At 41.8% G+C, this 26,409-nt stretch overlaps 1 protein-coding gene across 4 annotated transcripts in view; it reads left to right on the top strand.

Moving 5' to 3' along the window:
• The window catches only part of tmtc3 (transmembrane O-mannosyltransferase targeting cadherins 3), a 135,825-nt gene extending 110,519 nt beyond the window's left edge, over positions 1 to 25,306 (top strand). For all 4 annotated transcript variants that reach the window (XM_059977647.1, XM_059977648.1, XM_059977646.1 and 1 more), the window contains 3 exons: positions 9,629 to 9,798; positions 14,316 to 14,542; positions 22,838 to 25,306. In XM_059977647.1, the coding sequence (XP_059833630.1) occupies positions 9,629 to 9,798; positions 14,316 to 14,542; positions 22,838 to 23,661 (1,221 nt within the window). In that variant the 3' untranslated portion in view covers positions 23,662 to 25,306. The remainder of the gene's footprint in view (positions 1 to 9,628; positions 9,799 to 14,315; positions 14,543 to 22,837) is intronic.
• The last annotated feature ends 1,103 nt before the right edge of the window (positions 25,307 to 26,409 follow it).

The raw sequence follows: 26,409 nt of genomic DNA, 5'->3' as shown, positions 1-26,409 counted from the left end.
AGATCCAAGATAATTGACCAACACCTCAGATCCATCCTGAGAATCGCCACAACAAAACTAAATCCAGACTTTGATGCGCTGGCTAAAAAGGGAGACCAGCAACACTGTTCCCACTGAAATTAAAAATAAGTTTCTTCGTTGTGTTATGTAAAAAATGCATTTGAAAATATTTTTTTCAATAAGCCTTACATGTTACATGTCATTTCTGTTAAGTGATGGACATGAGTAGTGCGCAGGTGCACGTACGTTCTCAAAATAAAAAATGCGCTCCAGATCAAATAACGTGCTCCGCATACTGGAGCGCTGTCACTGTTCTGTCTTTGTGCTGGTCGTTGTTGAGTTTTGGCACAGGGGACAATTTAATAAGAAGGAGCTGGACAAGTTGACCTGCATCTCCTACCGTTTTTGAAATAAAGACAGTCAGGAGGAGAGTGAGGATGATAATATCTTGAAGGATAACAGAATTTTCCGTGCTTTAAGATAATAACTGTTACTATTAAAAAAAAGCTGTATTTTATTCATTTAATTTTCAGTGTTTTAAAAGTCATTTTAATAAATAGCTAAATACCATGGGACTTCAAAGACAGATATTTTGTTGTAATGCATTTGTTCATTTTCAATTGAAATTAAAGCACATGTTTTCTATATATCCCATGATATTTTATTTTCTCTTATGAGGTGTATTACCAAAACACTCCATCCATCTGCTCCTGGTCTGGCCCCCCTGTCAAATTTTAGAACCCTTTGTGGCCCACAAGTCAAAAAGTTTGCCCACCCCTATGTTAGACAGATTACAGGATGTTCTCCTCTCTTATTCACTACCCTCATGACTATAGAGTATAGCTATTTCTGCTCAATACAAGCTGTATTCGGGAGTTCATCTTCGAGTCTGAACGAGTACACCACAGTGCTCACTGACTTCATTTAAACCTGTGTGGGTGAGTGTGTGTGCATATATTGGAGTATAAAAATATTATGGAGTATAAAACTTGTATTATTTGCTGTGTAACCAAAACTATGTAGTCAGTTTGCTATGCATGTACCCAAGATGAAATGCTAGGAGTGTAGAAGACAATGGTGTGTTAATATATGTTAATAAGAGGTAGCTAAGAGATGTAGTCAGCTTTGAAATTTGCTATGCATGTATCCAATTGAATGTAGAAGACAATGGTGTGGTAATGAGAGGTAGTTAAGAGATGTTTTGCTTTGAACTTGTTTGCTGTGTAACCAAAACTATGTAGTCAGCCTTGATGTAGATTATGTAGTTTGAACTTGCTATTTGCTATGCATATTTGCTATCCAATTTAGTAGGAGAATGAAATCTTAAGAATGTAGAAGACAATGGTGTGTTGGTGAGAGACGGCTGGGAGATGTGGATTGGAACATGATTAAGTCAATGGGACATACGTGTGAAACTGGACCAGGATATTGCAATAAAAAATGCCGTGTCCAAGGATCGGTGGGCAATCAGCGACTAGCTCACTGACTGTCTCAGCTTTGATTTGCAAATTAAAGTTTAACCCTTCTTGAAGAATCTTCTGCGTCTTCTGGTCATTTGTGAGGCACGAAAAACCACGACACATACGAAAACTTACTGCACATATACAAATCAAAAGCCGTGGATAAACCAGGAAGTTCGTAGTCTGCTGAGGGCTAGATCTGCGGCATTCAAGTCTGGCGACCCAGGTCTATATAAGCAAACCAGATATGTCTTACAGAGGGCTATTTCAAGAGCTAAGGAGCATTTCTGAACAAGGTGGGAGGCGACATTGGATACACGTCAACTGTGGCGGTGTTTGCAGGCCATTACTTCTTACAAAGCAAAACCTGGCATCATGAATGGCATCAATGCTTCACTTCCAGACAAACTTAGTGCTTGTATGCTGACTCTGTTAGGGAGAATAAAACTAAAGCTATGAGGATCCCTGCAGCACTCAATAACCGTGTGACCTCTGTCTCAGAGGCCGAAGTCAGGCTGTCTTTCAAGAAGGTGAACCCTCACAAAGTGACGAACCCTGATGGAGTACCTGGTAAGGCTCTGAAAACCTGTGCCAACCAAATAGTGGGGATGGTCAGACATTTTCAAACTCTCATTGATTCAGTTGGAAGTTCCCACCTGCTTCAAAAGGACAATTGTACCAGTGCCCAAGAAGAACAGGGTGAGCTGCCTTAACGACCATCGTCCAGTAGCGCTCACATCTACAGTGATTAAGTGCTTTGAGAGGTTGATTATAACTAGAATCATCTCTTGTCTCAGCAAGGGCTAGGACCCACTGCAATTTGCTTATCGCCACAATAGGTCTATGGCGGACGTGATCTCATTGGATCACCTTGACAATACAAATATCTATGTCAGGGTGCTGTTTATTGACTACAGTCTAGCGTTTAACTCCATCATTCCTACAGTTCTGATCAAAAACTCCAGAACCTGGGCCTCTGTACCTCCCTCTGGAACTGGATCCTTGACTTCCTAACCAGAAGGCCACAGTCTGAAGATTGGGAGTAACACCTTCACCTCGCTGGCAATCCGCACTCGTTCACTTCAGGGATGTGTGTTTAGCCCACTGCTTTGCTGTCTCTACTCCCATGACTGGGTGGCTAGGCACAGCTCACATGTCATCTCTAAATTTGCTGATGATACATTTGTTGACAGAATTTTAGATGGTGACAAAAAGGTGTACAGGAGCAAGATATACCAGCTAGTTGAGTGGTGTCTCAGCAACAACCTTCAGAAAGGATAAGATGAGGGAACACACACCAGTCCTCATAGAGGGATAGAAGTGGAAAGAGTGAGTGGTTTCAAGTTCCTGGGTGTCAATAATTTGATACAGCTGCAAAGAAGACATGACAGTGGCTATATTTTATTAGGGGTTTGAGGAGATTTGGTATGTCACCAAAAACAATCAAAATTTCTACAGATGTACAGTGGAGAGCGTTCTAGCTGGCTGCTTCTGCACAGGATCGAAATAGGCAGCATAGAGTTGCAAATTTAGCCAGCTCCATAATGGACACCAACCTCTGTAGTATACAGCACATTTTCAAGGAGAGATGCCTCAAAAAGACAGCATCTATCATTAAGGACCCCCATCACCCATGACATGCCCTCTCATTGCTACCATCAGGAAGGAGGTACAGGAGCCTGAAAGCAGACACTCATCGATTCAGGAATGGCTTCTTCTCCTCTGCCATCCCATTTCTGAATGGATATTGAATCCATGAACACTACCTCACTTTTTTGAACTTTTATTTCTACTTTTTGCACTAATTATTAAATTTAACTATTATATATATATATGTGTGTCTGTGTGTGTACTTAACACAATTCACAGTTTTTGCCTATTATGTATTGCATTGTACTGCTGCTGCAAAGTTAACAAAATTTTGTGATATACAGTTTGTAGAAAAAGTTTGTGAGCCCTTTTAATTACCTGGTTTTCTGCACTAATTACCCATAAAATGTTGTCTGATCTTCATCTGTCACAATAATAGACAAACATAATCTGCCTAAACTAATAACACTCAAACAATTGTACTTTTCATGTCTTTATTGAACACATTGTTTAATCATTCACAGTGTAGGCTGGAAAAAGTACGCAAACCCTTGTATTTCAAAACCACCAAATATTTCCTGTAGTTGCTGACCAGACTTGCACAAAGGCTAAGAGGAATTTTAAACCATTCCCTCATATGTTTCAGTTCATCAATATTTCTGGGATACCTCGCATGTACAGCCCTCTTCAAGTTAAGCCATAGCAACTCAAATGGGTTAAGGTTTGGATGCTGACTTGGTCTTTGCAAAACACAAATTTTCTTTCTTTAAAAAATGGTGTTGATTTATTCTTGTTTTTTGATCATTGTCTTGTTGCATCGTCCAACTTCTACTAAGTTTCAGATGACAACCTGCTACCATGATATTCTCCTGTAAAATGTCTTGATGCAATTTTCAATTCATTGCTCCCTCAAAGATTGCAAGCTGTCCAGGTCCAGGTCCTGAGGCAGCAAAGCAGCTCCGAACCATGATGCTCCTTCCACCATGCTTCACAGTTGGGATGAGGGTGTGCTCTGTCCATTTTCCTCCAAACGTAGCAGTATGCCAAGAAGTTCAACTTCTGTCTCATCTGTCCACAGAACATTGTCCCAGAAGTGTTGTGGAACATCCAGGTGGTCATTTGTAAACGAGATGTGCAGCAATGTTTCTTTTTAACAGAGCAGTGGTTTCTTCCGTGGTGTCCTTCCATGAACACCATTCTTGTTCAATGTTTTTCTTGTTGTGGTTACATGAACAGAGACTTTAACAAGTTTCTTCAGGTCTTTTACTATTACCCTTAGGTTCTTTCTCATCTCCTTCAGCATTGCAAGTTGTGCTCTTGGTGTGACCCACTCCTAGGGAGAGTAGCTACAGTATTGAATTTCTGCCATTTGTAGACTGTTTCTCTTTCTATGGACTGATGAACACTCAGGTCTTTAGAAGTGCTTTTGTACCTTTTCCCAGCTTTGTGCATCTCTACGAATCCTCTTCCAAGGTCTTCTGAAAGTTGTTTTGATCAAGGCTTGGTGCATATAAAACAGATCTTTCTTGAAAAGCGCAGACTCTGTCTGTAACCTAAATTTGTGTATCTTTTTTATAGGGCAGCGCACCTCTACAACCCACCCCTCCAATCACATCTCATAGACTGGAGCACCTGACTCCAAATAACTTTTGTAGAAGGCATTACCCCAGAGGTTCACATTCTTTATTGAACCTCGACGGTGATTGTTTAAATAGAAGCAGAATTGTGTTATTAGTTTAGGCAGATTGTGTTTGTCTATTATTGTGACTTAGCTGAAGATCAGACCACATTTTATGAGTAACTAATGCGGGAAACCAGGTAACTGCAAAGGGTTCACAAGCTTTTACTTGCAAATTTATGCTGGTGATATTAAACCTGATTCTGATTCTGATGTTGATTGTCTTGGATCAAGGATCAACTTTAATCACCATCTACATTTACATGTCAACACACTCAAAATGCTGGAGGAACTCCGCAGGCCAGGCAGCATCTATGGAAAAGAGTAGTCGACATTTTGGGCTGAGACCCTTCAGCAGGACATAACGTTGAGTGTACACTTTTCCATAGATGCTGCCTGCTTGAATTTCTAGCATCTGCAGATTTTCTCTTGTTTGGCATTGGATTACTACATTTACAAATATGAGGAATTGAGTGTGTTGTTCAAAGTATGACATGCAACAGAAAACAACATTCAAGAATTATAAAGAGTTATATAAAATATTAATTTAGAGGTTAAAGTACAGCTGTAAAATAAATGTGTATCAAGCTGTAAGAATAATTAATGTCTCCCCTCACTAACACACCCTTCCACACCTCCATCATATAAATTCTTAATTGATTAATAACAATATTGATGTCAATTAGTTACATATTTGATACTGTCATTATGACTCATTTCAGAAGTATAAAGATTTTTCATTTTTTTATGATCGACTGTGCAGTAGATGATAATAGCACTTTGAAGATGATCAGGGTGGTGTGGTAGTGTGGTTACTGCAATTGCTTTACAGCACCAGTTAATACAGATGGGGGGTGAACGAGTGGGTTTCCTTTGAGTGCTCAGGTTTCTTCTCACAGTCCAATGACATACCAGTTTGTAGGTTAATTGGTCATTTTAACTTGTCCATGTTTAGGCTAGGGTTAAATCAGGTGTTGTTGGGTGGCATGGCTCAAAGGGCCAGTAGATCCTCTTCTGTGCTGCATCTCAATAAATAATTGTTTTTAATGATATATTGGAGGCAGAAGTGTGGCGGCTCTTGTGGCATGCCCCCAGCACAATCTTCACTAACTCGATTTGAAGCAAACAACATATTTCACTCTATGTTCCATTGTTTTGCTGTGCATGTAACAAGTAAAGCTCATCTTTATTTTTAAAAAAGACATCAGGAAGCCCATTTTAAATTATCTTTGTTAAACTTATGGAACACAAGGTCATAGGGCCCTGAAACATAACTAGAGCTGACCTGAACTCTGCATTCTAGTCCGCCCATTTGTTTGGTTTATTTAACAAAAGCCATCAGTGAATGTGTTGAAAGTTCCATCTGTCCAGCACCGTTGGCTTTTTGGCTTAGGAATTCCAGGTTTCTTCCTGATTCACTTGCTGAATGCTGTGACTTTAACTTTAGCACTGAGTATTTTTGTTTTCCCTAATTATACAGTAATAGTACAGCACAGTACACACCCACGACGTTGTGCTGACCTTTTAACCTTCACTGAGATCAATCTAATCTTCTCTCTTACATAGTCCTCCATTAATCTATCATCCAAGAGCTTATCTATGATTTTCTTAAATGCCACTAATTTATCCGATTCTGCCACCACCTTTGGCAGTGAGTTCCATGCATCCGCCACTTGCTGTGTGAAAAAAAACTTACCTCTAACATTCCCCCTGTACTTACCTCCAATCACCTTAAAATTATGCCCTTTTGTATTAGCCATTTCTGTCCTGGGTAAAAGTTTCTGTATATGCACTTCATATATGCCGCTTATCATCTGAAACAGCCCAATCAAGTTGCCTCTCATTCTCCTTCACTCCAAAGAGAAAATACCTATTTTGCTCAACCTATCCTCATAAGACATCTATATACTAGTAAAACTCTCATGCTCTGTTTGTGACCTCCAAACGGTGCATTACAGCAGCACTTTTCTTTTTGACTAAATCGACTTAAAATACGCTAACTTACAGAATGCATGCAAAGTTCAGGGTTATATATTCGTATAAAATTATTCACTCATCAATCAACAAGCCCCTCTTTCCACAACCTGATTCCAGCTTTAATGGAAACTGTGACACAACACCACGACGCATGTGCACGGCCAGCCCCATTCGCGACTCGCGATGCTCACAGCAGCGACACCAACCAGAGCAAAAGGGCAGGGCAGCAATATTTCGAGCAGTCACATTCTGCTAATCACCATCAGCATGTGCAGGATTGCGACAGATCTAACTGCCACCCATTAATAAAAGATAATTAAATTTAATTGTAACGATGTACTTCGAAATACTGATCAAACCCTTTGCTGCAGTCAAAGGACAGCGGTGACAATATCACATCCATTTAGGAGAGTGCCAACCACATCATCAAGAATAATCAGCATCCTGGAGGCTTTGGTTTGTATCTTCTATCCAGCATCAATGTAAGAAACAATATGGACAGCCTAATTATGCCGCATGGAAAGAGAAGGGGAACATTATGGTCAAGAGATGATGCCAGGAAGCGTCGTCAGGAAGCGGCAAGGAGAGGAAGAGAACAAGAATTGGATGAGGCCAGGGCCGCACAACTCCAGGATCAGAGACAAACAACAAACAGCAGAAGACATGAAGAGATGGCGGATGAAAAGACTGCACGCCTCCAGAATGACAACAAAAGGCACAAGGGTGGCAGATCAACCAGAAATGTTGCCGTCAAAAATGTCCTTTAATAAAAGAGGAGGAGCTATATTTGCCTTGCTACACGACTTTCTTCTTTAATAAACTGAGTTATTCTGCTTTAATTTCCAAAGCACATCATATCAGACTGCACTACCTTTCTCTCAAAGGGTGCCCCAACGGGTTACCCGGTTGCCCAGTGCTCTCTAATCCTGGTAAATCTCCTCTGCAGCCTCTCCAAAACTTCCACTTCTTTCCTATAATGAGAACTGAACACAATTACAGGAATTCTAAAACCACAATTAAATTCCTCAACTGTATATTCGCGTTGGAATTGAAGATGACTTAGATAATCTGTCTTCATAACTTAACTATTGAAGCCTTTGTGTCATTCTAATGGAGTGTTGCTGCATCTTATTTGCCAGTATTTCTCTCTCCAGATATGACCACATCAGAATGCAGTAGTCCCGTGAAATAAAAACCATCATTCCAGTAGAATCATTGTGCAATTCATGTTCTTCTATTTCTGTTTCCAGCTAACTTCCATCCCAGCTCTACTTCAGTTTTTAAATATCACTCGTGCTTCTTTATTAGATGCCTTCTAGAACTGTACATTGATGATAACCATCAATAGTCCCTTGTCAGCCTAGTGATCTCCCCAAAATATTACATGAGGTTAAGATGTTATTACATGAGGTTAAATGAATAAAGACTAACAGTCCTTCCAGGTGAGGCAGCACTTCACCTGCGAATCTGCTGGGGTTGTCTATTGTGTCTGTTGAGACCCATCATAAATTGGGGGACCACTTCATTGAGCACCTCTGCACCAAATGCCAAAATCAGGATTTTTCATTGGTCAAACATTTTAATTCCCATTCCGACGTGTCAATCCATGACCTCCTCTTGTGCCAAGATGAGGCCTCCCCCAGGGTGGAGGAGCAACACCCTATTTTCTGTCTGGATACCCTCCAACCTCATGGCATGAATGTTGATTTCTCCTTCCAGTGAACAAATCCTCCTCCCCCTTTCTCTATTCCCCACTCTGACCTTTCACTTTTTCTTATCTGCCTATTATTTCTACTGGGTTTCCTCCTCCTTCCCTTTCTCTTATTGTCCACTCTCTTCTATTAGATTCCTCGTTCCCCACCCCTTGACGTTTCCCACCCACCTGGCTTCACCTATCACCTTAAAGCTAGCCTCTTTCCTCTCCTCCTTCCTTTTTATTCAGGCAATGACTCCCTTCCTTCCCAGTCTTGAAGAAGGGTCTCGGCCCGAAACATCAGCTGTTTATTCTTTTCTGCAGACGCTGCCTGACCTGTTGGAGTTCCTCCAGCTTTCTGCGTGTATTACTACAAATAAAAACATGCTGTTTTTTTTCTGATTAGCAAACTTATTGAATTGTTCAGTGACTATCCGTAGACAGATTTTTAGTGAGTGAGTTTGTTATGGCTGAGTTTCCCCATCCCACCCTTCCTAAATGATAATGATATTTGTCTAAGTCACTTCCTTATTATTGTGGGCCCTATAAAAATACTTATGCTTTAAGAAGTTTCACCAACTTACTGTGTAAAGAAGTTTAGTGTTAATTTGTTAAATGCAATGTGTGTGTATGTGAGAGAGAGAGAGAGAGAACACACATTTGTGAAGAGAGGGATAGGAAACCAGTATGTGCATATGGCATTGAGGAAACTGGACGCCGTACAAAGACCAAATTAATGATTTTCTGTGAATGCTAAAGATCAAAATTAGCTTGATTTGTAACATGAACATCTAAACATACAGAAAATGTGTTGTCAAATCAGCAAGGTTTGTGCTGGCCAGGCTTCGGGCATCAACATAGCGTCCCCACAACTCACCAGCCTTAACCATATGCCTCTTTTTGGAATGTGGGCGGAAACAGGAGCATCTGGAGGTAACCCATATGGTCACGGGACGAATGTACAAACTCCTTACAGACATTGGCAGGAATCGCACACTGATCTTACAACTGCCACTGTAAAGCACTGTACTACCGTGGTAATGAAACTTGGAAATAATGTCATTTGACATCCTTCACAATCTCAGTAAATTGAATGCTGTTTAACAGCTTTACTTATTCCAATAAAACATATATTTTTCCTGATGCTTGTTCAGTACTGCTTTTTATGGAACTTACTCTAAATTGGCATACATATTTGTGAATCTGTTTGCTTATTTTTTTCCGTGAAAGATTATACCAGGGAAGAAGTATGCAGCACGCATCGCACCCAATCATCTGAACGTTTACATTAACCTTGCAAATCTGATTCGAGGAAATGAATCTCGGTTGGAAGAGGCTGATCAGTTATATCGCCAGGCAATCAGCATGAGACCAGATTTTAAGCAGGCCTACATCAACAGGTATTGAATCATAGAAGTATGTACAACAGTGCAAAGCAATTGTGCCTGTGTGAACATTTGAAGAGGCACTTGTGCATAGTTCCCACACCCTTGCTTTTGAACGTTGCTTGTCCGACCCAACTCCTCTTTTGAAGCTATTTGTGGAATCTGATTCAGGAAGAAAATTCCAGTCCTCAGCAACCCTTTGTGTAAATATTCCACCTCCTCTCCCCTTAGATCCTCTGTCTATCCTCTATCTATTGTGTTTAATCCACGACTTCAGTGGAAGTCTTATACCCAAATAGCTTCCTTCAGCTGACACAGGACTGTTGTAGTATAACACAGGAAGGGAGGTTCCCCTCCTCCTCCCCTTTCTTCCATGGTCCACTTCCTCTGATTTCTTCTTCAGTTCTTTACCTCTTACACTTATCACCTCCCAGCTTCTTATTTCAACCCCCTTCCCCACCCACCCACCTTCACCCTCAACTGGTTTCACCTATCGTGTCAGCTTGTACTCCTTCCCCTCCCTTCCACTTTCTTATTCTGGGTTTTGTCCCCCTTCCTTTCCAGTCCTGACACGTTGGTTGTTTATTCCCCTCCTTAGATGACGCCTGACCTGTTGACTCCCTCCAGCATTTTGTGTGTGTTGCTCAAGACTTCCAGCATCTGTAGAAGCTCTTGTGTTTTTAATCTAATCGCTACTTAAACTGTTTAAAACTTCCTTGGGAATCTAAAGTTACATACCAATATGAAGTTCTTCACAATTCAAAAATATATTCTTTGTATTTTCTGCTGATTATCCATGTATTTACCTTGCTGATGACAATTTATCACATTTCTCATTATAAAACATCAGATTTGATCAATTGCTGTGTGGGCTGGAGAGCTACTTTAACTGAGGAGTGGATATGCCAGGTATTGGGGCTGTTTCAGTTGAGTAGAAACAAAGGAAAGGAAATGGTATGTCTGGTGAGGTGGAGACCAGAAGAGAGTTAGTGATGCAGCGATACAACTGAAGAGAAGACAGAGGTTAAGGTGTGTCAGGAGAAGATCTGAACAATTGGAGATGAATGAAACCTGAATTACCAGTCCTTTTTCTTGAACTTTACAAGAAGTGAGGTTTAGATCATTAACTTCCCTGCAGAACTGAGTAAACAGGTTTTACGGTCATGGAAGTGGTGGGGGATGGGGATGTGGAATACGGTACTGTGCAAAGGTCTTAGGCACATATATATAACTAGGGAGCCTGAGACTTTTGCACAGTACTGTAGTAATTTTACGTATTGCACTGTATCGCTGCCACAAAAAAATAAATTTTGTGACATATGTGAGTGATGGTAAGCTTGATTCTGATATGGATCTCTGTTGTGAACTGAGAGTTGGAAGGGCCAGGGAGAGGGGAATCATGGTTGGGGAAATGGGAAGGGAGAGGGGAGAGAGCAAGGAGCACCAGAGAGACATTCTGTAATGATAAACCATTTTGTTTGGAATCAAATGACCTTGCCTTGTCTCTCAGGACTGGGTCTGTCTGCACCCATGCCACCTGCCCCAGCACTCCTCCTTTGCCACCTGTCCCATATCTCTCCTATGGTGCTCCACCCTCACCATTCCTAACATCCTTTGCTCCTGCCAGATTTACAAACTCGCTTTCTGCTTCACATCGACAAATACATCACTGTGCCAAAATCTTAGGCACCCTAGATATATATATATATATGTGTGCCTAAGGCTTTGCCAGAATACTGTAGGCCAAAGAGAACTGAAGGGTAATTCAAAATAAAAGTGCGGGAAATCTAAAAATATTGGAAATACGCAGCAGGTCAGACAGCATCTGTGGGAAATTTAATCTGTATTTGGGGCTGGAGACCCACTGTCAGAATTGAAAAAGTGACCAGATCTTGTAAAGCTGCAGCGAGAGTAGAAGAGGGAATGTCTCTGACAGGATTCAGCTTCATTTACTTATCATGCGTACATAAAAAAAAACAAATACAACCCAAGATGTGCTATTAGCAGCCCACAAGTGTCGCCAGATATTTTGGCGCCAATATAACATGCCCAAATTTTCATCAGAACAACAGAAGCAGCAACAACAGCAATAAAACAAAATGAATAGTAAAACAAGCCCCTTTACCCAACCCACCCATCCACTCACATACACAGACAGGCCATCTCCAATCTCCATTCTCTGGCTTGAACTTGCGGACATTAGGCCTCTGCACTCCAGACTCACTGGAAAGGGTGACCCAAAGGGATAAGTTATAAACAGGATTATTCAGCTAATGAGTGAATGGAAACAGTTAAAGAATGAGAATGTAGACAGAAGAACAGTGACAAAAGAATATAGAAGTTGCAAAATGAAGAGCAGGAGGTAATTTACAGCCCAGAGAGAGAGAGACAGGAAGACAGTTACAGCCAGAGAGAGAGGGAGTGAGTAGGGGTGTATAGAGGAGAAAAAAGTTTTTTTAAAATGAAAAACAAATTTAAAGATGATCATTAAGCGCAAAAGTCTGGAGGAACTCAGCAGGTCAGGCAGCATCTGGGACAGCCCAATGGCATAGTGGTTAGCACAATGCTTTACAGTACCAGCAACTGAGGTTCGATTCCTGTTGCTGCCTGTAAGGAGTTTGTACATTCTCCGTGTCTGCGTGGGTTTCCTCCCACGTTCCAAAGACGTACTGGGTGCTAGGTTAATTGGTCATTGTAAATTGTCCTGTGATTTAGGCTAGGATTAAATTAGGGGATTCCTGGGTGGTGTGACTCCAAGGGCCAGAAGGGCCTACTCCACACTGGATATCAATAGATATATGGGGAGGGAAAAACAGTCGCTATTTCGGGCTAAGACCCTTCATCAGGACTGGAAAGGAAGGGCGGAGAAGCTAGCATATGAAGGTGGGGTGGTGTACAACTGGCAAGTGAGACCAGGGTGAGGGGGAAGGTGAGTGGGTGGCAGAGGGGGGTTGAAGTCAGAATCTGGGAGGTGATAGGTCAAAGAGGTAAAAGGTTGAAGAAGAAAGGTGGATGACTGATACAGATAGATAAACGAAGTTGAGGCGATAGAGTTTACAGGTGCTGGAATGTGGAGCATCAAACACACTGCTGGAGAACTCAGTTCTTCGAGCAGCATCTATGACTAAGGGGAAGGAATGTTGAAGATTCAGGCTGAGGTCCTGCATCATGGCAATGAAATCCGAGTTATCCAAAGTTGTAGAGAGTAGAGAAGTCTGCAGTGCGCCTAGCTGAATGGTGAAGTGCTGTTTTTTTGAGCTTGTGTTGGCCTCATTGTAACAGAACAGGAGGTCACAGACCAATAGGTTGGAGTGAGCGTAGAATATACAACGTCAACCATACAGCACAATAAAAGCCCTTCGGCCCATGATGTTATGTCGCCCTTAAAACCTACTCTAAGATTAATAAGACCCTACATAGCCCTCCATTTTTCTATCATCCATGTGCCTACTTTAGAGTTGCTTTAATGTTCCTAATGTTATTGGATGAGGGATTAAAGTGGCAGGCAGGAAGAAGCCCGGACTGAAGTAGTTCACAAAGTGATGACTTAATCTACTTGTTCTTTTTCCAATTTTTCCCCGATCCTTTTCTCAGAGAGCATAAGCTGATCTGTCGAGCTTGTCCTCCTGCTCTGCATTTCACAGCATCCATATTCTTACTTCCTAAAAGGAGAGGCAAAAACTAGATTTACAGATTACTGAAAATGTCTCAGTTCAGTGGAGACATTTGGTGATTACCAAATGACAAAATTACCTCTAAATTTGCTGATTATCACATTGCTATTAATTGCCTCTTTCCTGTATTCCCATTCTGGCTCCCCTCTTACCTTTTCTCTTCTCCCCAACCGCCCGTCACCTCCCTCTGGTGCCCCTCCTCCTTCCCACTCTAAGCTCTGATCAGATTCCTTCTTCAGCCCTTTACCTTTTACATCTATCACCTCCCAACTTCTTACTTCATCCTTCGCCTCTCCTCTCACACCTTCTCCCTAGTTTCACTTATCACTCCTTTCCCTCCTCACCACCACCTTATTTTGGCTTCGTCCTCCTTCCTTTCCAGTCCTGATGAAGGGTCTTGGCCCAAGACACCGAGAGCTTATTCCTGTCCATAGATACTGCCTGACCTGCTGAGTTCCTCCAACATTTTGTGTGTGTTGTTGTTCATGGAACTTTTATTGTCTTTATGTATTACTGACTCTCAAAGAATGCCATATAAACTGAAAGCAGACAATGCTGGAAACATCCATCTAAATCAGCATCTATCTAAATCAGCATCTGTGGTGAGAAATGCCATCAACCTGATATGTTAACTGTTTCTTCCTTCACAGCTGCTGCCTGACCTGTTAAGTTTTTTCAACCTTTGCATTTCTTGTTTTCCAAAACCACGACAAGATATCTTGCAATGATGGTAGATAGGATATAGAGCAAGTATCTTTTATTTAAAGCAGAAGGAAAAGTTAATGCTTTGTTCTGCAATTCTAAAGTTGCAGTCCTTGTCCTGGCTAGTTGTTAAGTTTTTGAAGCTTTAATTCTTAGGGGAGAGCTGCTCCTGAAGATGGACAGACCTCTGGAGGCCAGGGATGCCTACATCAGGGCCTTGGAACTGGACAGGACCAACGCAGACCTCTGGTATAACCTGGCAATAGTTTACATTGAGCTCAAAGACCCATCTGAAGCCTTGAAACATTTCAACCAGGCTCTGGAAATTAGTGCAAACCATAAACTAGCACTGTTTAACTCTGGTCTGCTGATGCAAGAATCTGGTAAGTAAGCCGCATATCTTAAACCCATTCCGTTCGGAATAGTCCTAGCTTAGGCCACATAAAGGCCAGTTGTAAGCCTGTGGATATTTTCAACTGTTCTCCTTGGGATCCATTGAGATTGTGGGAGAGAATTTATAGCAGAGAGTTAGTGATATTAATATAGAACAGGAAATAAAAAGAATGCAGCAATAGGATTCTTCTGCTTGGACCTGGTATAGAGTAGATGGGCCAAGTAGCCATCTCCTGTGTTGCAATATAAAAGTTGACTTTATTACTTTACAGCCTACGGTTATAACCCTTTCACCATCAGGCTCCTGAACCAGTGTGGGTAACTTCACTCACCTCAACTTTGAACTGATTCCACAAGCTACGGACTCACTTTCAAGGACTCTACAACTCACGTTCTCGACATTATTTATTTATCTATATTTGTATGTATGTGTTTGTTTATATTTTGTGGAATTTGTCTTTTGCGCATTGTTTTTTGTCAGTCTTTGTTTATGTAGAGTTTCTTCATAACTTCTATTTTCTTTATTTTCCTGTAAATGCCTACAAGGAAATGAATCTCAAAATGGTATATGGTGGAATAAACGTACTTTAATAATACATTTATTTTAATTTTGATTACATGGACAAATACACTTAGTGGTCATTTTATTGACCACTGAGGTATAATGTGTACCACTACAGTGTACTTACTAGCTACACCTGTACACTTGCTCATTAATGCAAGTACCTGATCAGCCAATGAAGTGGTAGCAACTCAATGCAAAGAAGTATGCAGACGTAGTTGTGTTCAAACTAAACATCGGAATGGGGAAGAAATGTGATTCAAGTGACTTTGACCATGAAATGATTGTTGGTGCCATATGGGGTGGTTTGATAATCTTAAAAATGACTGATTTCTTGTGATTTTTATGCACAACAGTCTCTAGAGTTAACAGAGAATGGTGTGAAAAACAAAAAAAAAATCTAGTGAGTAACAGTTCTGTGGGTGAAAACACCTTGTTAGTGAAAGTGGTCAGAGGAGAATGACCAGACTGGTTCAGGCTGACAGGAAGGTGATAGTAACTCAAATAGCCACATATTACAAGAGTGGTGTGCTGAAGAGCATCTCTGAATGCACAACATGTTGAATCTTGAAGTGGGTGAGCTACAGCTACAGAAGACCACACGGGATTCCTCTCGTGTACCTAATAAAGAGGCCACTGAATGCATCTGTGATCAGTTGCAGGGGAAATGAAGACGAGAGGTTAATAATTTTTATGGTTCACAGCTGTCACCTGTATCACTCAGGAAGAGAGTCATAAATTCAAACTGAGATTCCAAGCAGCTCTTGCAGAACCTTTAACCCAATGATATAAAAGCAATCTGTATCTTTTGAATGGTTGCTAAGCAATGAATTTCACACCTGCCCAAACTGAGCTGCAGTGAAGGCAACAAGGCAGACGGAAGAGGAGATACAAGAGACTGCAGATACTGGAATGTGGAGCAGCACCCAAATCACTGGAGGAATGCAGCGGGTCACCACCCAGATGTTGCCTAACCCACTGAGTTCCTCTTGCTTTCTGTGTATTGCTCGTAGGTCTGCTACATACCTGGCATACGGTACCTCATTTACGAATGTTTACAAAGATCGTCTGAACCATCACCATCCCATCTTGCTCCAACCCCCAGATGCCACTGCAGAGAAGACGATTGGACTTGTGGACAAGACCCAAACTAATAACGTGCCATAACTGTTAGTCCTGACGAAGGGTCTCAGCCCGCTGCGTTGTGCCAGCATTTTGAGTGTGTTGCTGCCATAATGTGAAACTGCTAAGAAATTAATTAGAGAAAGCAGGACAAATTGGTTTACTATTATCACATGTTCTTAGCTTTGTGTATGCCATCCATACAGATAATCTCATCACAACAGTGCATTGAAGTAGTACAAAGGAAAATAAGGAGTACATGCAGAATCAAATGCTACAGTTACAGTAAAAGTGCAATGCAGGTAAACAAACAGTTGCAAGGTCATAACAGGTAGATTTTCAGAAATGGGTTTAATATCACTGCTATATGAAATTTGTTTTACGGTGACAGTGAATTGCAATACATAATAAAAGAACTAAAAATTACAATAAGAAGTATATACAAAATAATATATTAAATAAGTAATGCAAAAAAGAAAGGAGAAAAAATACTGAGTTGATTTTTACAGGTTCATTGTCCATTCAGAATTCTGATGGCAGAGGGGAAGAAGCTGAAATGTTGCATGTGCATCTTCAGGCTCCTGTACCTCCTCCCTGATGGAAGCAGTAAGGATAGAGCCTGTCATGTGTGATAGAGCTCGGTAATGACTGCCTTTGTTGAGCCATCACCATTGGAGATGCTGGGGAGGCCAGTACCCATGATGGAGCAGGCTGAGTTTACACATTTCTGCAGCTTTTTCCGATCCTTTGTAGCAGCCCCTCCATACCAGATGGTGAAACATCCAGTTGGAATTCTCTCCATCCGTAATGAAATATAGCCACAGTTGTGCCTTCTTTGTAATTGCATCAATACGTTGGGCCCAGGATAGATCTGCGGAGTTGCTGATGTCCAGGTACTTGAAACTGCTCATCCTTTCCCCTTCTGATTTTGTTTTTGAGGGCAAAGGACCATTTTGTTGTACTGGGAACAATTTAATAGTCTGACAGCAGCAGGGTAGAATCTGTCCTTGAGCCTACTGGGATGTGCTTTCGGGCTTTTGTACCTTCTGCCTGATATGAGACAGAAAAATGTCCAGGGTAGGGGAGTTCCTTGATTATGTTGGCTGCTTTACTGGGGCAGCAGAAAGTTCAAAGTGAATTTATTATGAATGTATAAATATGTCACCATATACTACCCTGAGGTTCAATTTCTTGAGGGCATTCACAGAAAATCCAAAAAAAAACACAATAGAATCAATGGAAAACCATACACAACAAAGATGGACGACAAAGTGCAAAAGACAACTAACTGTGGATGTACAAAAAAGAAAAAACACACAAAATAATGATAATAAATAATAAGTACTGAGAACATGAGATTGTAGAGTCCTTGAAAGTAGGTCTATAGGTTGTGGAATCAGTCCAGTTCTGTAGACAGAGTCCACGGAGGGAAGGCCAGTTTCCATGATGCACAACTCTCTACAGTTTTTTGCAGTCACGTGCAGAACAGTTGCCGTTTCAAACCGAGATCGATCCAGTTATAGTGAAAGTGCAGTGGAAATCAACAAAAAGGTGCAAGATTGTTTTCTGTGGTACATCACTAAAATTCGGTGAGCATCAAAGAGGCATGCCATAAGACAAGAAGACATAGAAGCAGATTTAGGCTTTTGGCCCATTGAGCCTACTCGACCATTCGATCATGGCTGATTCATTAGCCCTCTCAGTCTCATCCTTCTGCCTTCTCCTCATAACCCATGCCCTTATTAGTCAAGAACCTATTGATCTTACCTTTAAATGTACTGAATGTCTTGGCCTCCACAGGCCTCTGGGGCAATGAATTTCACAGATCCACCATTCTCTGGCTAAAGAAATTCCTTATCACTCTTTTAAAGGGGCATCCTTCTATTCCTCTGGTCGTAGACTTCCCCATCACAGGAAACATCCCCTCCACGTCCGCTCTGCCTAGGCCTTTCAATATTCAATAGGTTTCAGTGAGATCCTTCCTCATTCTTCTTACCCCAGCAAGCGCAGGCCCAGAGCCATGAAACACCCTTTCATTCCCGGGATAATACTCACTAAATTTCTTTAGTCATGGTTGCAATCATGTGACTATCTTGGAGAACTAGTTTACTTTGCAAGATAACTGTTTTTGTTGGATGGCACAGTAGTGTAGTGGTTAGTGTAACATCATTACGGAGTCAGCAACCCGGGTTCAGTTATATTACCGTCTCTAAGGAGTTTGTACATTCTCGCTGTGACTGTGTGGGTTTCCTCCTGGTGCTCTGGTTTCCTCTCACATTCCAACGACTTATGAGTTAGTCAGTTAATTGGGCTGCATGGTCTCGTTGGGCTGGAAAGACCTGTTATTCTGTTTTATCTCTAAATAAATAAAAATAAATTATCGAGGGAAGAGTTTAAAAAGAAGATAGCTTTATAGAATGGGCTTTATAGGAGGGCTTTGGCTTAACGGGGCTTTGGTGATAATGGGTAGAGGCAAGGTAAGTTACCTGTAAAGAATAGAAACAGGAAGTATGTCTGTGAGGCTGGTGTTCTGTACTGGGTGTCAAATGTGGGAAGTCCAGAAGACTCCCAGCTTTTCGGATGGCCATGTAGGCGCTAGGTGCGTCAAGCTGCAACTCCTTAGGGACCATGTTAGGGAACTGGAGCTACAGCTCGATGACCTTCGTCTGGTCAGGAAAAGTGAGAAAGTGATAGAGAGGAGCTATCGGCAGGTAGTCACACCGGGGCCTCAAGAGACATATAAGTTTGTAGGAAAAGGGAGGAGGTCCTGAAAACAAACTACAGGGAGTTAGGAAGGAAATTGAGAAGCAGGTCCTGCATGGTAGTAATCTTGGGATTACTGCCTGTGCCACGTGACAGTGAGTATAGGAATGGAATGAGGTGGAGGGTAAATGCGTGGCTGAGGGATTGGAGCAGAGTTAAGGAAAACCCCAAGGCATTCTACAAGTATGTGAAGAGCAAGAGGATAAGATGTGAGAGAATAGGACCAATCAAGTGTTTAAGTGAAAAATTCTGTATGGAACCAGAGGAGATAGCAGAGATACTTAATGAGTACTTTGCTTCAGTATTCACTATGGAAAAGGATCTTGGTGATTGTAGGGATGTCTTACAGCAGATTGAAAAGCTTGAGCATAAAGACATTAAGAAAGAGAATGTGCTGGAGGTTTTGGAAAGCATCAAGTTGGATGACTCTCAGACTGGATGAGATGTACCCCAGGCTACTGAGGGAGGAGATTGCTGAGCCTCTGGCAATGATCTTTGCATCATCAATGGAGACAGGAGAGGTTCTGGAGGATTGGAGGGTTGCAGATGTTGTTCCCTTATTCAAGAAAGGGAGTAGAGATAGCACAGGAAATCATAGACCAGTGAGTCTTACTTCAGTGGTTGGTAAGTTGATGGAAAAGATCCTGAGAGGCAGGATTTACGAACATTTGGAGAGGCATAATATGATTAGGAATAGTCAGCATGGCTTTGTCAAAGGCAGGTCATGCCCTACAAGCCTTATTGAATTTTTTGAGGATGTGACTAAGCACATTGATGAAGGTAGAGCAGTAGGTGTAGTTATACAGTGGCATGCAAAGGTTTGAGCACCCCTGGTCAAAATTTCCATTACTGTGAATAGTTAAGTGAGTAGAAGATGAACTGATCTCCAGAAGTCATAAAGTTAAAGATGAAACTTTTTTTTTCAACATTTTAAGCAAGATTAGTGTATTACTTTTGTTCTGTACAATTTTAGAGTGAAAAGAAGGAAAGGAGCACCATGCAAAAGTTTGGGCACCCCAAGAGGTTTGAGCTCCCAGATAACTTTTACAAAGGTCTCAGACCTTAATTAGCTTGTTAGGGCTATGGCTTGTTCACAGCTATCATTAGGAATGACCAGGTGATGCAAATTTCAAAGCTTTATAAATACCCTGACTCCTCAAACCTTGTCCCACCAATCAGCAGCAATGGGCTTCTCTAAGCAGCTGCCTAGGACTCTGAAAATTAAAATAAATGATGTCCACAAAGCAAGAGAAGGCTATAAGGAGATAGCGAAGCATTTTAGGTAGCCGTTTCCTCAGTTTGTAATGTAATTAAGAATTGGCAGTTAACAGGAACGGTGGAGGTCAAGTTGAGATCTGGAAGACCAAGCAAACCTTCCGAGAGAACTGGTCGTATGATTGCTAGAAAGGCAAATTAAAACCCCTGTTTGACTGCAAAAGACCTTCAGGAAGATTTAGCAGTCTCTGGAGTGGTGGTGCACTGTTCTACTGTGCAGTGACACCTGCACAAATATGACCTTCATGGAAGAGTCATCAGAAGAAAACCTTTCTTGTGTCCTCACCACAAAATTCAGCATCAGAAGTTTGCTAAGGAACATCTAAACAAGCCTGATGCATTTTGGAAACAAGTCCTGTGGGCTGATGAAGTTAAAATAGTACTTCTTGGCCACAATGAGCAAAGGAATGTTTGGAGAAAAACGGGTGCAGAATTTCATGAAAAGAACACCTCTCCAACTGTTAAGCACGGGGGTGGATCAATCATGCTTTGGGCTTGTGTTGCAGCCAGCGGCACAGGGAATATTTCACTGGTAGAGGGAAGAATGAATTCAATTAAATACCAGCAAATTCTGGAAGCAAACATCACACCATCTGTAAAAAAGCTGAAGATGAAAAGAGGATGGCTTCTACAACAGGATAATGATCCTAAACACACCTCAAAATCCACAATGGATTACCTCAAGAAGCGCAAGCCAAAGGTTTTGCCATGGCTCTCACAGTCCCCCAACCAATGTTTACATCATCGAAAATCTGTGGATAGACCTCAAAAGAGCAATGCATGCAAGATGGCCCAAGAATCTCACAGAACTGGGAGCCTTTTGCAAGGAAGAATGGGCGAAAATCCCCCAAATGAGAATTGAAAGACTCTTAGCTGGCTACAGAAAGCGTTTACAAGCTGTGATACTTGCCAAAGGTGGTGTTAGTAAGTACTGACCATGCAGAGTGCCCAAGCTTTTGCTTTGGGCCGTTTTCCTTTTCTGTTATTTTGAAACTGTAAAAGATGGAAATAAAAAAGTAATCTTGCTTAAAATATTAAAGAAATGTGTCATCTTTAACTTCATGCCTTTTGGAAATCAGGTCATCATTTATTTGCTTAGCTATTCACAGTAAAATAAATTTTGACCAGGGGTGCCCAAACTTTTGTATTCCATTGTATATGGATTTCAGCAAAGCCTTTGATAAGGTGCCCCTTGCAAGGCTTATTGAGAAAGTAAGGAGGCATAGAATCCAAGGTGACCTTGCTTTGTGGATCCAGAATTGGCTTGTTCACAAAAGGCAATGAGTAGTTGTAGACAGGTCATAATCTGCATTGAGGTCGGTGACCAGTGGTGTGCCTCAGGGATCTGTTCTGGGACCCCTTCTCTTCATGATTTTTATAAATGACGAAGTGGATGGATGGGTTAGTAAATTTGCTGATGACACAAAGGTTGGGGGTGTTGTGAATAGTGTGGAGGGCTGTCAGAGGTTACAGCGGTACATTGATAGAATGCAAAACTGGGCTGAGAAGTGGCAGATGGAGTTCAACCCAGATAAGTGTGGTGTTTCATTTTGGTAGGTCAAATATGATGGCAGAATATAGTTTTAATGGTAAGACTCTTGGCAGTGTGGAGGATCAGAGGGATCTTGGGGTCCAAGTCCATAGGACACTCAAAGCTGCTGTGCAGTCTGACTCTGTGGTTAAGAAGGCATACGGAGCATTGGCCTTCATCAATCATAGGAATGAGTTTAAGAGCCAAGAGGTAATGTTAAAGCTATGTAGGACCCTTGTCAGACCCCATTTGGAGAACTGTGGTCAGTTCTGGTCGCCTCACTACAGGAAGGATGTGGAAACTATAGAAAGGGTGCAGAGGATGTTGCTTGGATTGGGGAGTATCCCTTACGAGAATAGGTTGAGTGAACTTGGCCTTTTTTCCCTGGAGTGTCGGATGAGAGGTCACCTGATAGAGGTGTATAAGATGATATATAAGAGGTGTATAAGAAGATGATGATAGTGTGGATAGTTGGAGGTTTTTTCCCAGGGCTGAAATGGCTAGCACGAGAGGGCATTGTTTTAAGGTACAGAGGAGATGTCAGGGGTAAGTTTTTTTATGTAGAGTGGTGAGTGTGGAATGGGTTGTTGGCAACGGTGCTGGAGGAGGATCTTTTAGAGTCTTTTAGGGTCTTTTAAGAGACTCCTGGATAGGTACATGGAACTTTAAAAAAATAGAGGGCTATGGGTAACCCTAGTTAATTTCTAAAATAAGTACATGGTCAGCACACCATTGTGGGCCGAAGGGTCTGTATTAGGTTTTCTATGTTTCAAGGGAAAAAGTGGATGGAAACACGACCTGGGGTTGCAGGTTTTTGTTCTGCATTTTCAATGTGGATTTGAACCATAAAATCTTTTTATCATTCTTACAGTTTTTATATTCTGTGTTTTTTCACCCGAACTTCTGTTTATTTTGTGCGGGAAGGAGGATTTGGGAGTTAATGTGCCTTATCCATTTTGTTCATTTTTTTTGTGCAGGGGAGGGAGATTTGGGGGTTAATGTGCCTGATCTGTTTTGTGTGTTTTCTAACAGGAGAGGCCAGTCTCAGACCAGAGGCCAAGAAGCGGTTTTTAAGCTACATAGAAATGGAGCCAAAGGATGCGAATGGCTACTTCAACTTAGGCATGCTCGCCATGGATAGCAAGCAGAACGTTGAAGCTGAAGCATGGATGAAAAAATCCATTGAGGTGCAGCCGGGCTTCCGCAGTGCCTTGTTTAACCTAGCCTTGTTGTACTCGCAGACAGAGATGGAGTTGGAAGCGCTCCCTGTGCTGACAGAGCTGTTACATCATCATCCCGACCACATTAAGGGCCTCATCCTGAAGGGGGACATCCTGATGAACCGAATGAAAGATATTAAGGGAGCCAAACAGTGCTTCAAGAGAATCCTGGAAATCGACCCCACCAACGTTCAGGGCAAGCACAACTTGTGTGTGGTGTATTTCGAAGAGAAGGAACTTGTCAAGGCTGAGGCTTGTCTGGCGGAGACCTTGGCCTTGGCACCAGATGAGGAATACATTCATCGCCACCTGAGCATTGTACGCAGCAAGCTCGCAGCTCAAGGCGGTGGCAGCCCACCACAGCACCCGGAATCAGTCACTCAAGCAGACCAGCTGGGGCAGGAACCCTCGACTAAGAACCTGAAGGGACAAGGAAAAGAACCAAAAAAGGTTTCTGGGACTGCGGGTGCGACAGAGGCATACACAGAAATTCCCAGCGACTCTAAACAATCCCCAAATGGACTCAACAAACGGACAAAAAAAAAGTCCAATAAAGAGATAAAAGAAATCGAAAAGAAGCGTGCTGCAGCCTTAAAGCGATTGGAAGAGATTGAACGCATTTTGAACGTTGAGTAGGCACCAAGTCATTCAATTCTGTATGATCACTGTCCTTTTTAATTGACTATTATTGTGGCAACAATAGTTTGTTTCCCGCTATGCAGGGAAGATTATTTTATGCAAAGTAACTTGAATAGAAATCATAATACCAACAAAGCCAATCGTATTTCTGAATGCGAACTGAAACACTAATTTAATGATAACTAAAGACTCCTACCTCCAGTCATCTTCATGTCTAGAAGCAACAGTCCTTTGTGTAGAATAATGGGTCAGAGAGTAACTTCTAAAGAAACCTGGTGTGCTTTAGTGCTGTCAGAGATGCCAAGGGTTTGAGTGTTCTTGGATAAATCCAGTAAATCTACTGGTGATCCAGTCAATCAAAAGGTTCCCAGGTGGTTTGTCCCACCCACCCCAGTTGATATATTGTGTGAGTGATTCTCAGTTTAGGATAACTGAATTCTGGGCATGTGAGGTTACTGGATTTTGCTTAGAGAAGTGTTGAAGCTCTTGCAACTGTCTTAGGTGAATCTAGGCTGAGGCAGTGGAAAAGGCTTCTGGTGACCACCCCAAACCCTTGCCCCCTCCTTTTTGGTCACTGTTTGGAAACCATGTTGAACGTGCTTGTGTGTAGATTTCCTGGCAGACTGAAGCTCAGCTGAAAAATTTTCATACCTGTAACATCACCAGACTGAACTTCCCTCGACAACTAGGTTCCCTCATGGATGGCTGAGCCTTGGAATGAAACATGAGGAGTCTTGAGGCTTCTAAGACTTGGATTGAAATCTCTCACAGGCAGGGAGGGAGTGTTGGTTGGTCAGCAATGTTAGCTAATGATGGCAAGGTTGATTACTGATCAGAGTTGCTTCTCACCAAAATATACTGTAGTAACAAATTTGATATCTAGCCTTTATAGAAAATCTGGGAAACTTCAATACGAGAGAGGCTTCAGCTCACTCTTGCCCATAATCTATTTGTACAGCCTTCAGCACACCTTCACCACTACTTATCTGTATGAAGTAGATATGTTTACTGCCATCATGAAGTGGGCAGTGCACAGGACTGATTAGCTTGGCCTTTCTGTGGTAAAATCTGTTAAGGTGGCATTGATGTGTGTTAAAGTTAAACCACTCCTGGTATGGATGTTATAAGGCAGCAGCAGTTTGCAAAGCAATCTCTTTGCTATAATTTCCTTTGTTACACCTATGCATTAAACACTAAGTCATTTATTTTAAGTCAATTCATGCACTGATACACATACATTAAAACATATATTCAATATTGCTTTATCCTTGAATTTAGTATTATGTGGAACTTTTGCTTGAGTTAGTTTTGATGTGTTTTAATCACTAATTAATGTCAGCACATTACTGAGACAGTTTCAACCCTTTGATTACAGGAATTATGTCTAAATGAGGTAATATCAAAATTGTGCTGAGGAGGCAACACTGCAGTCATGTTCTGTGTTATTCACATTTGCCATTGGATCCATGGGGAATTGAGCAGTAGTAGTTCAAGTCACCAAATAGAATCCTTTTAACCAAGGCTTGATATTCTTAATAATTGTGTGTTTATTTAAGACTAACAAGTGTTATAAACTCTCATTTAAATCAATGACTTTCGGTTGTCTTTCTTGAATGCAAATAAAATTTTGAATTTTGGAGAATTGTGACCTTGTGGCAGTTTTTCTTAAAGGGAACGACATAAGATGGTGAGCAGGAATGGACCAAGCTCTGATGTCCTGTGAATTTTTTCACCTCCCCTCCACCTTTCTGCTCAATCCCTGGAGTACTCCAAAGATGGCCTTGAGTAAACTTCATGACCAACGTCCACAGCCTACACTCCCTGTCTTTCCCTTCCCTTTCTTCTATCATTCATGGCCTTCTTTAGGTCCCTCCTTCAGTCTCTTGCCTCTTTCACCTCCTTCTTCTTCGGCTGTCCATCGATTTCAATGTTGACTGAGGCCTGGACAAGGTTGTATGGAAGACTGGCAGTTGCCCATGCTGCAAGTCTCCCCTCTCCACGCCATCGATGTTGTCCAAGGAAAGGGCACTAGGCCAATACAGCTATCACTTCCCAACTTAAGAGGGGTAAAGGCAGCAGGCTTTTTCCATTGAGGTTAGGTGAAACTAGAACTACAAGTCTTGGGTTAAGGATGAAAGGTGAAATGTTTAAAGGGTACATGAAGGGAAGCTTCACTCAGAGGGTGGAATGAGCTGCCAGCGTAAATGGAAAATGCATGTTCAATTTCAAAATTTAAGAGACGTTTGGACATGGATGGGAGGGGTATGGAGGACTATGGTCCAGGCACAGATCAATGGGACTAGGCAGAACAATAATTCGGCATCCTGATCCGTCCTTCCTCCCCCCCCCCCCCCCCCCCACCTCACCTGGTCTCGCCCATCACCTGCCTGGTCCTACTCCTCTCCCTCCACTTGCCTTACCCTGGCTTCTTTCCCCTTCCTTTCCAGTTCTGATAAAAAGTCTCGGCCCGAAGCATCGACTGTTTACTCCTCTCCATAGATGCTGCTTGCCTTGCTGAGTTCCTCCAACACTTTGAGTGTGTCGCCTTCTTGAATCTTTGCAGTCCCTCCCATGAAAATGTTACCCAACAGCTCAGAGCTGTTGGGTAACAAATATTGTTCCAGTAATAATGATGAAGCAGCACTTCTCCTTCATCCTGTTACACCCATAATGTGCCATCTTCTCATTCATTTACTTAAGATATTTCATTGTACTTATTTTTAACTAGTAAGCTCTTGTCCCCCT

This window comes from Hypanus sabinus, chromosome 8 (assembly GCF_030144855.1).
Source record: "Hypanus sabinus isolate sHypSab1 chromosome 8, sHypSab1.hap1, whole genome shotgun sequence".
Classification (NCBI taxonomy): Eukaryota; Metazoa; Chordata; class Chondrichthyes; order Myliobatiformes; family Dasyatidae; genus Hypanus; species Hypanus sabinus.
Note: the sequence above shows the minus strand (reverse complement) of the source record. Positions and strands in the feature narration are given on the sequence as shown.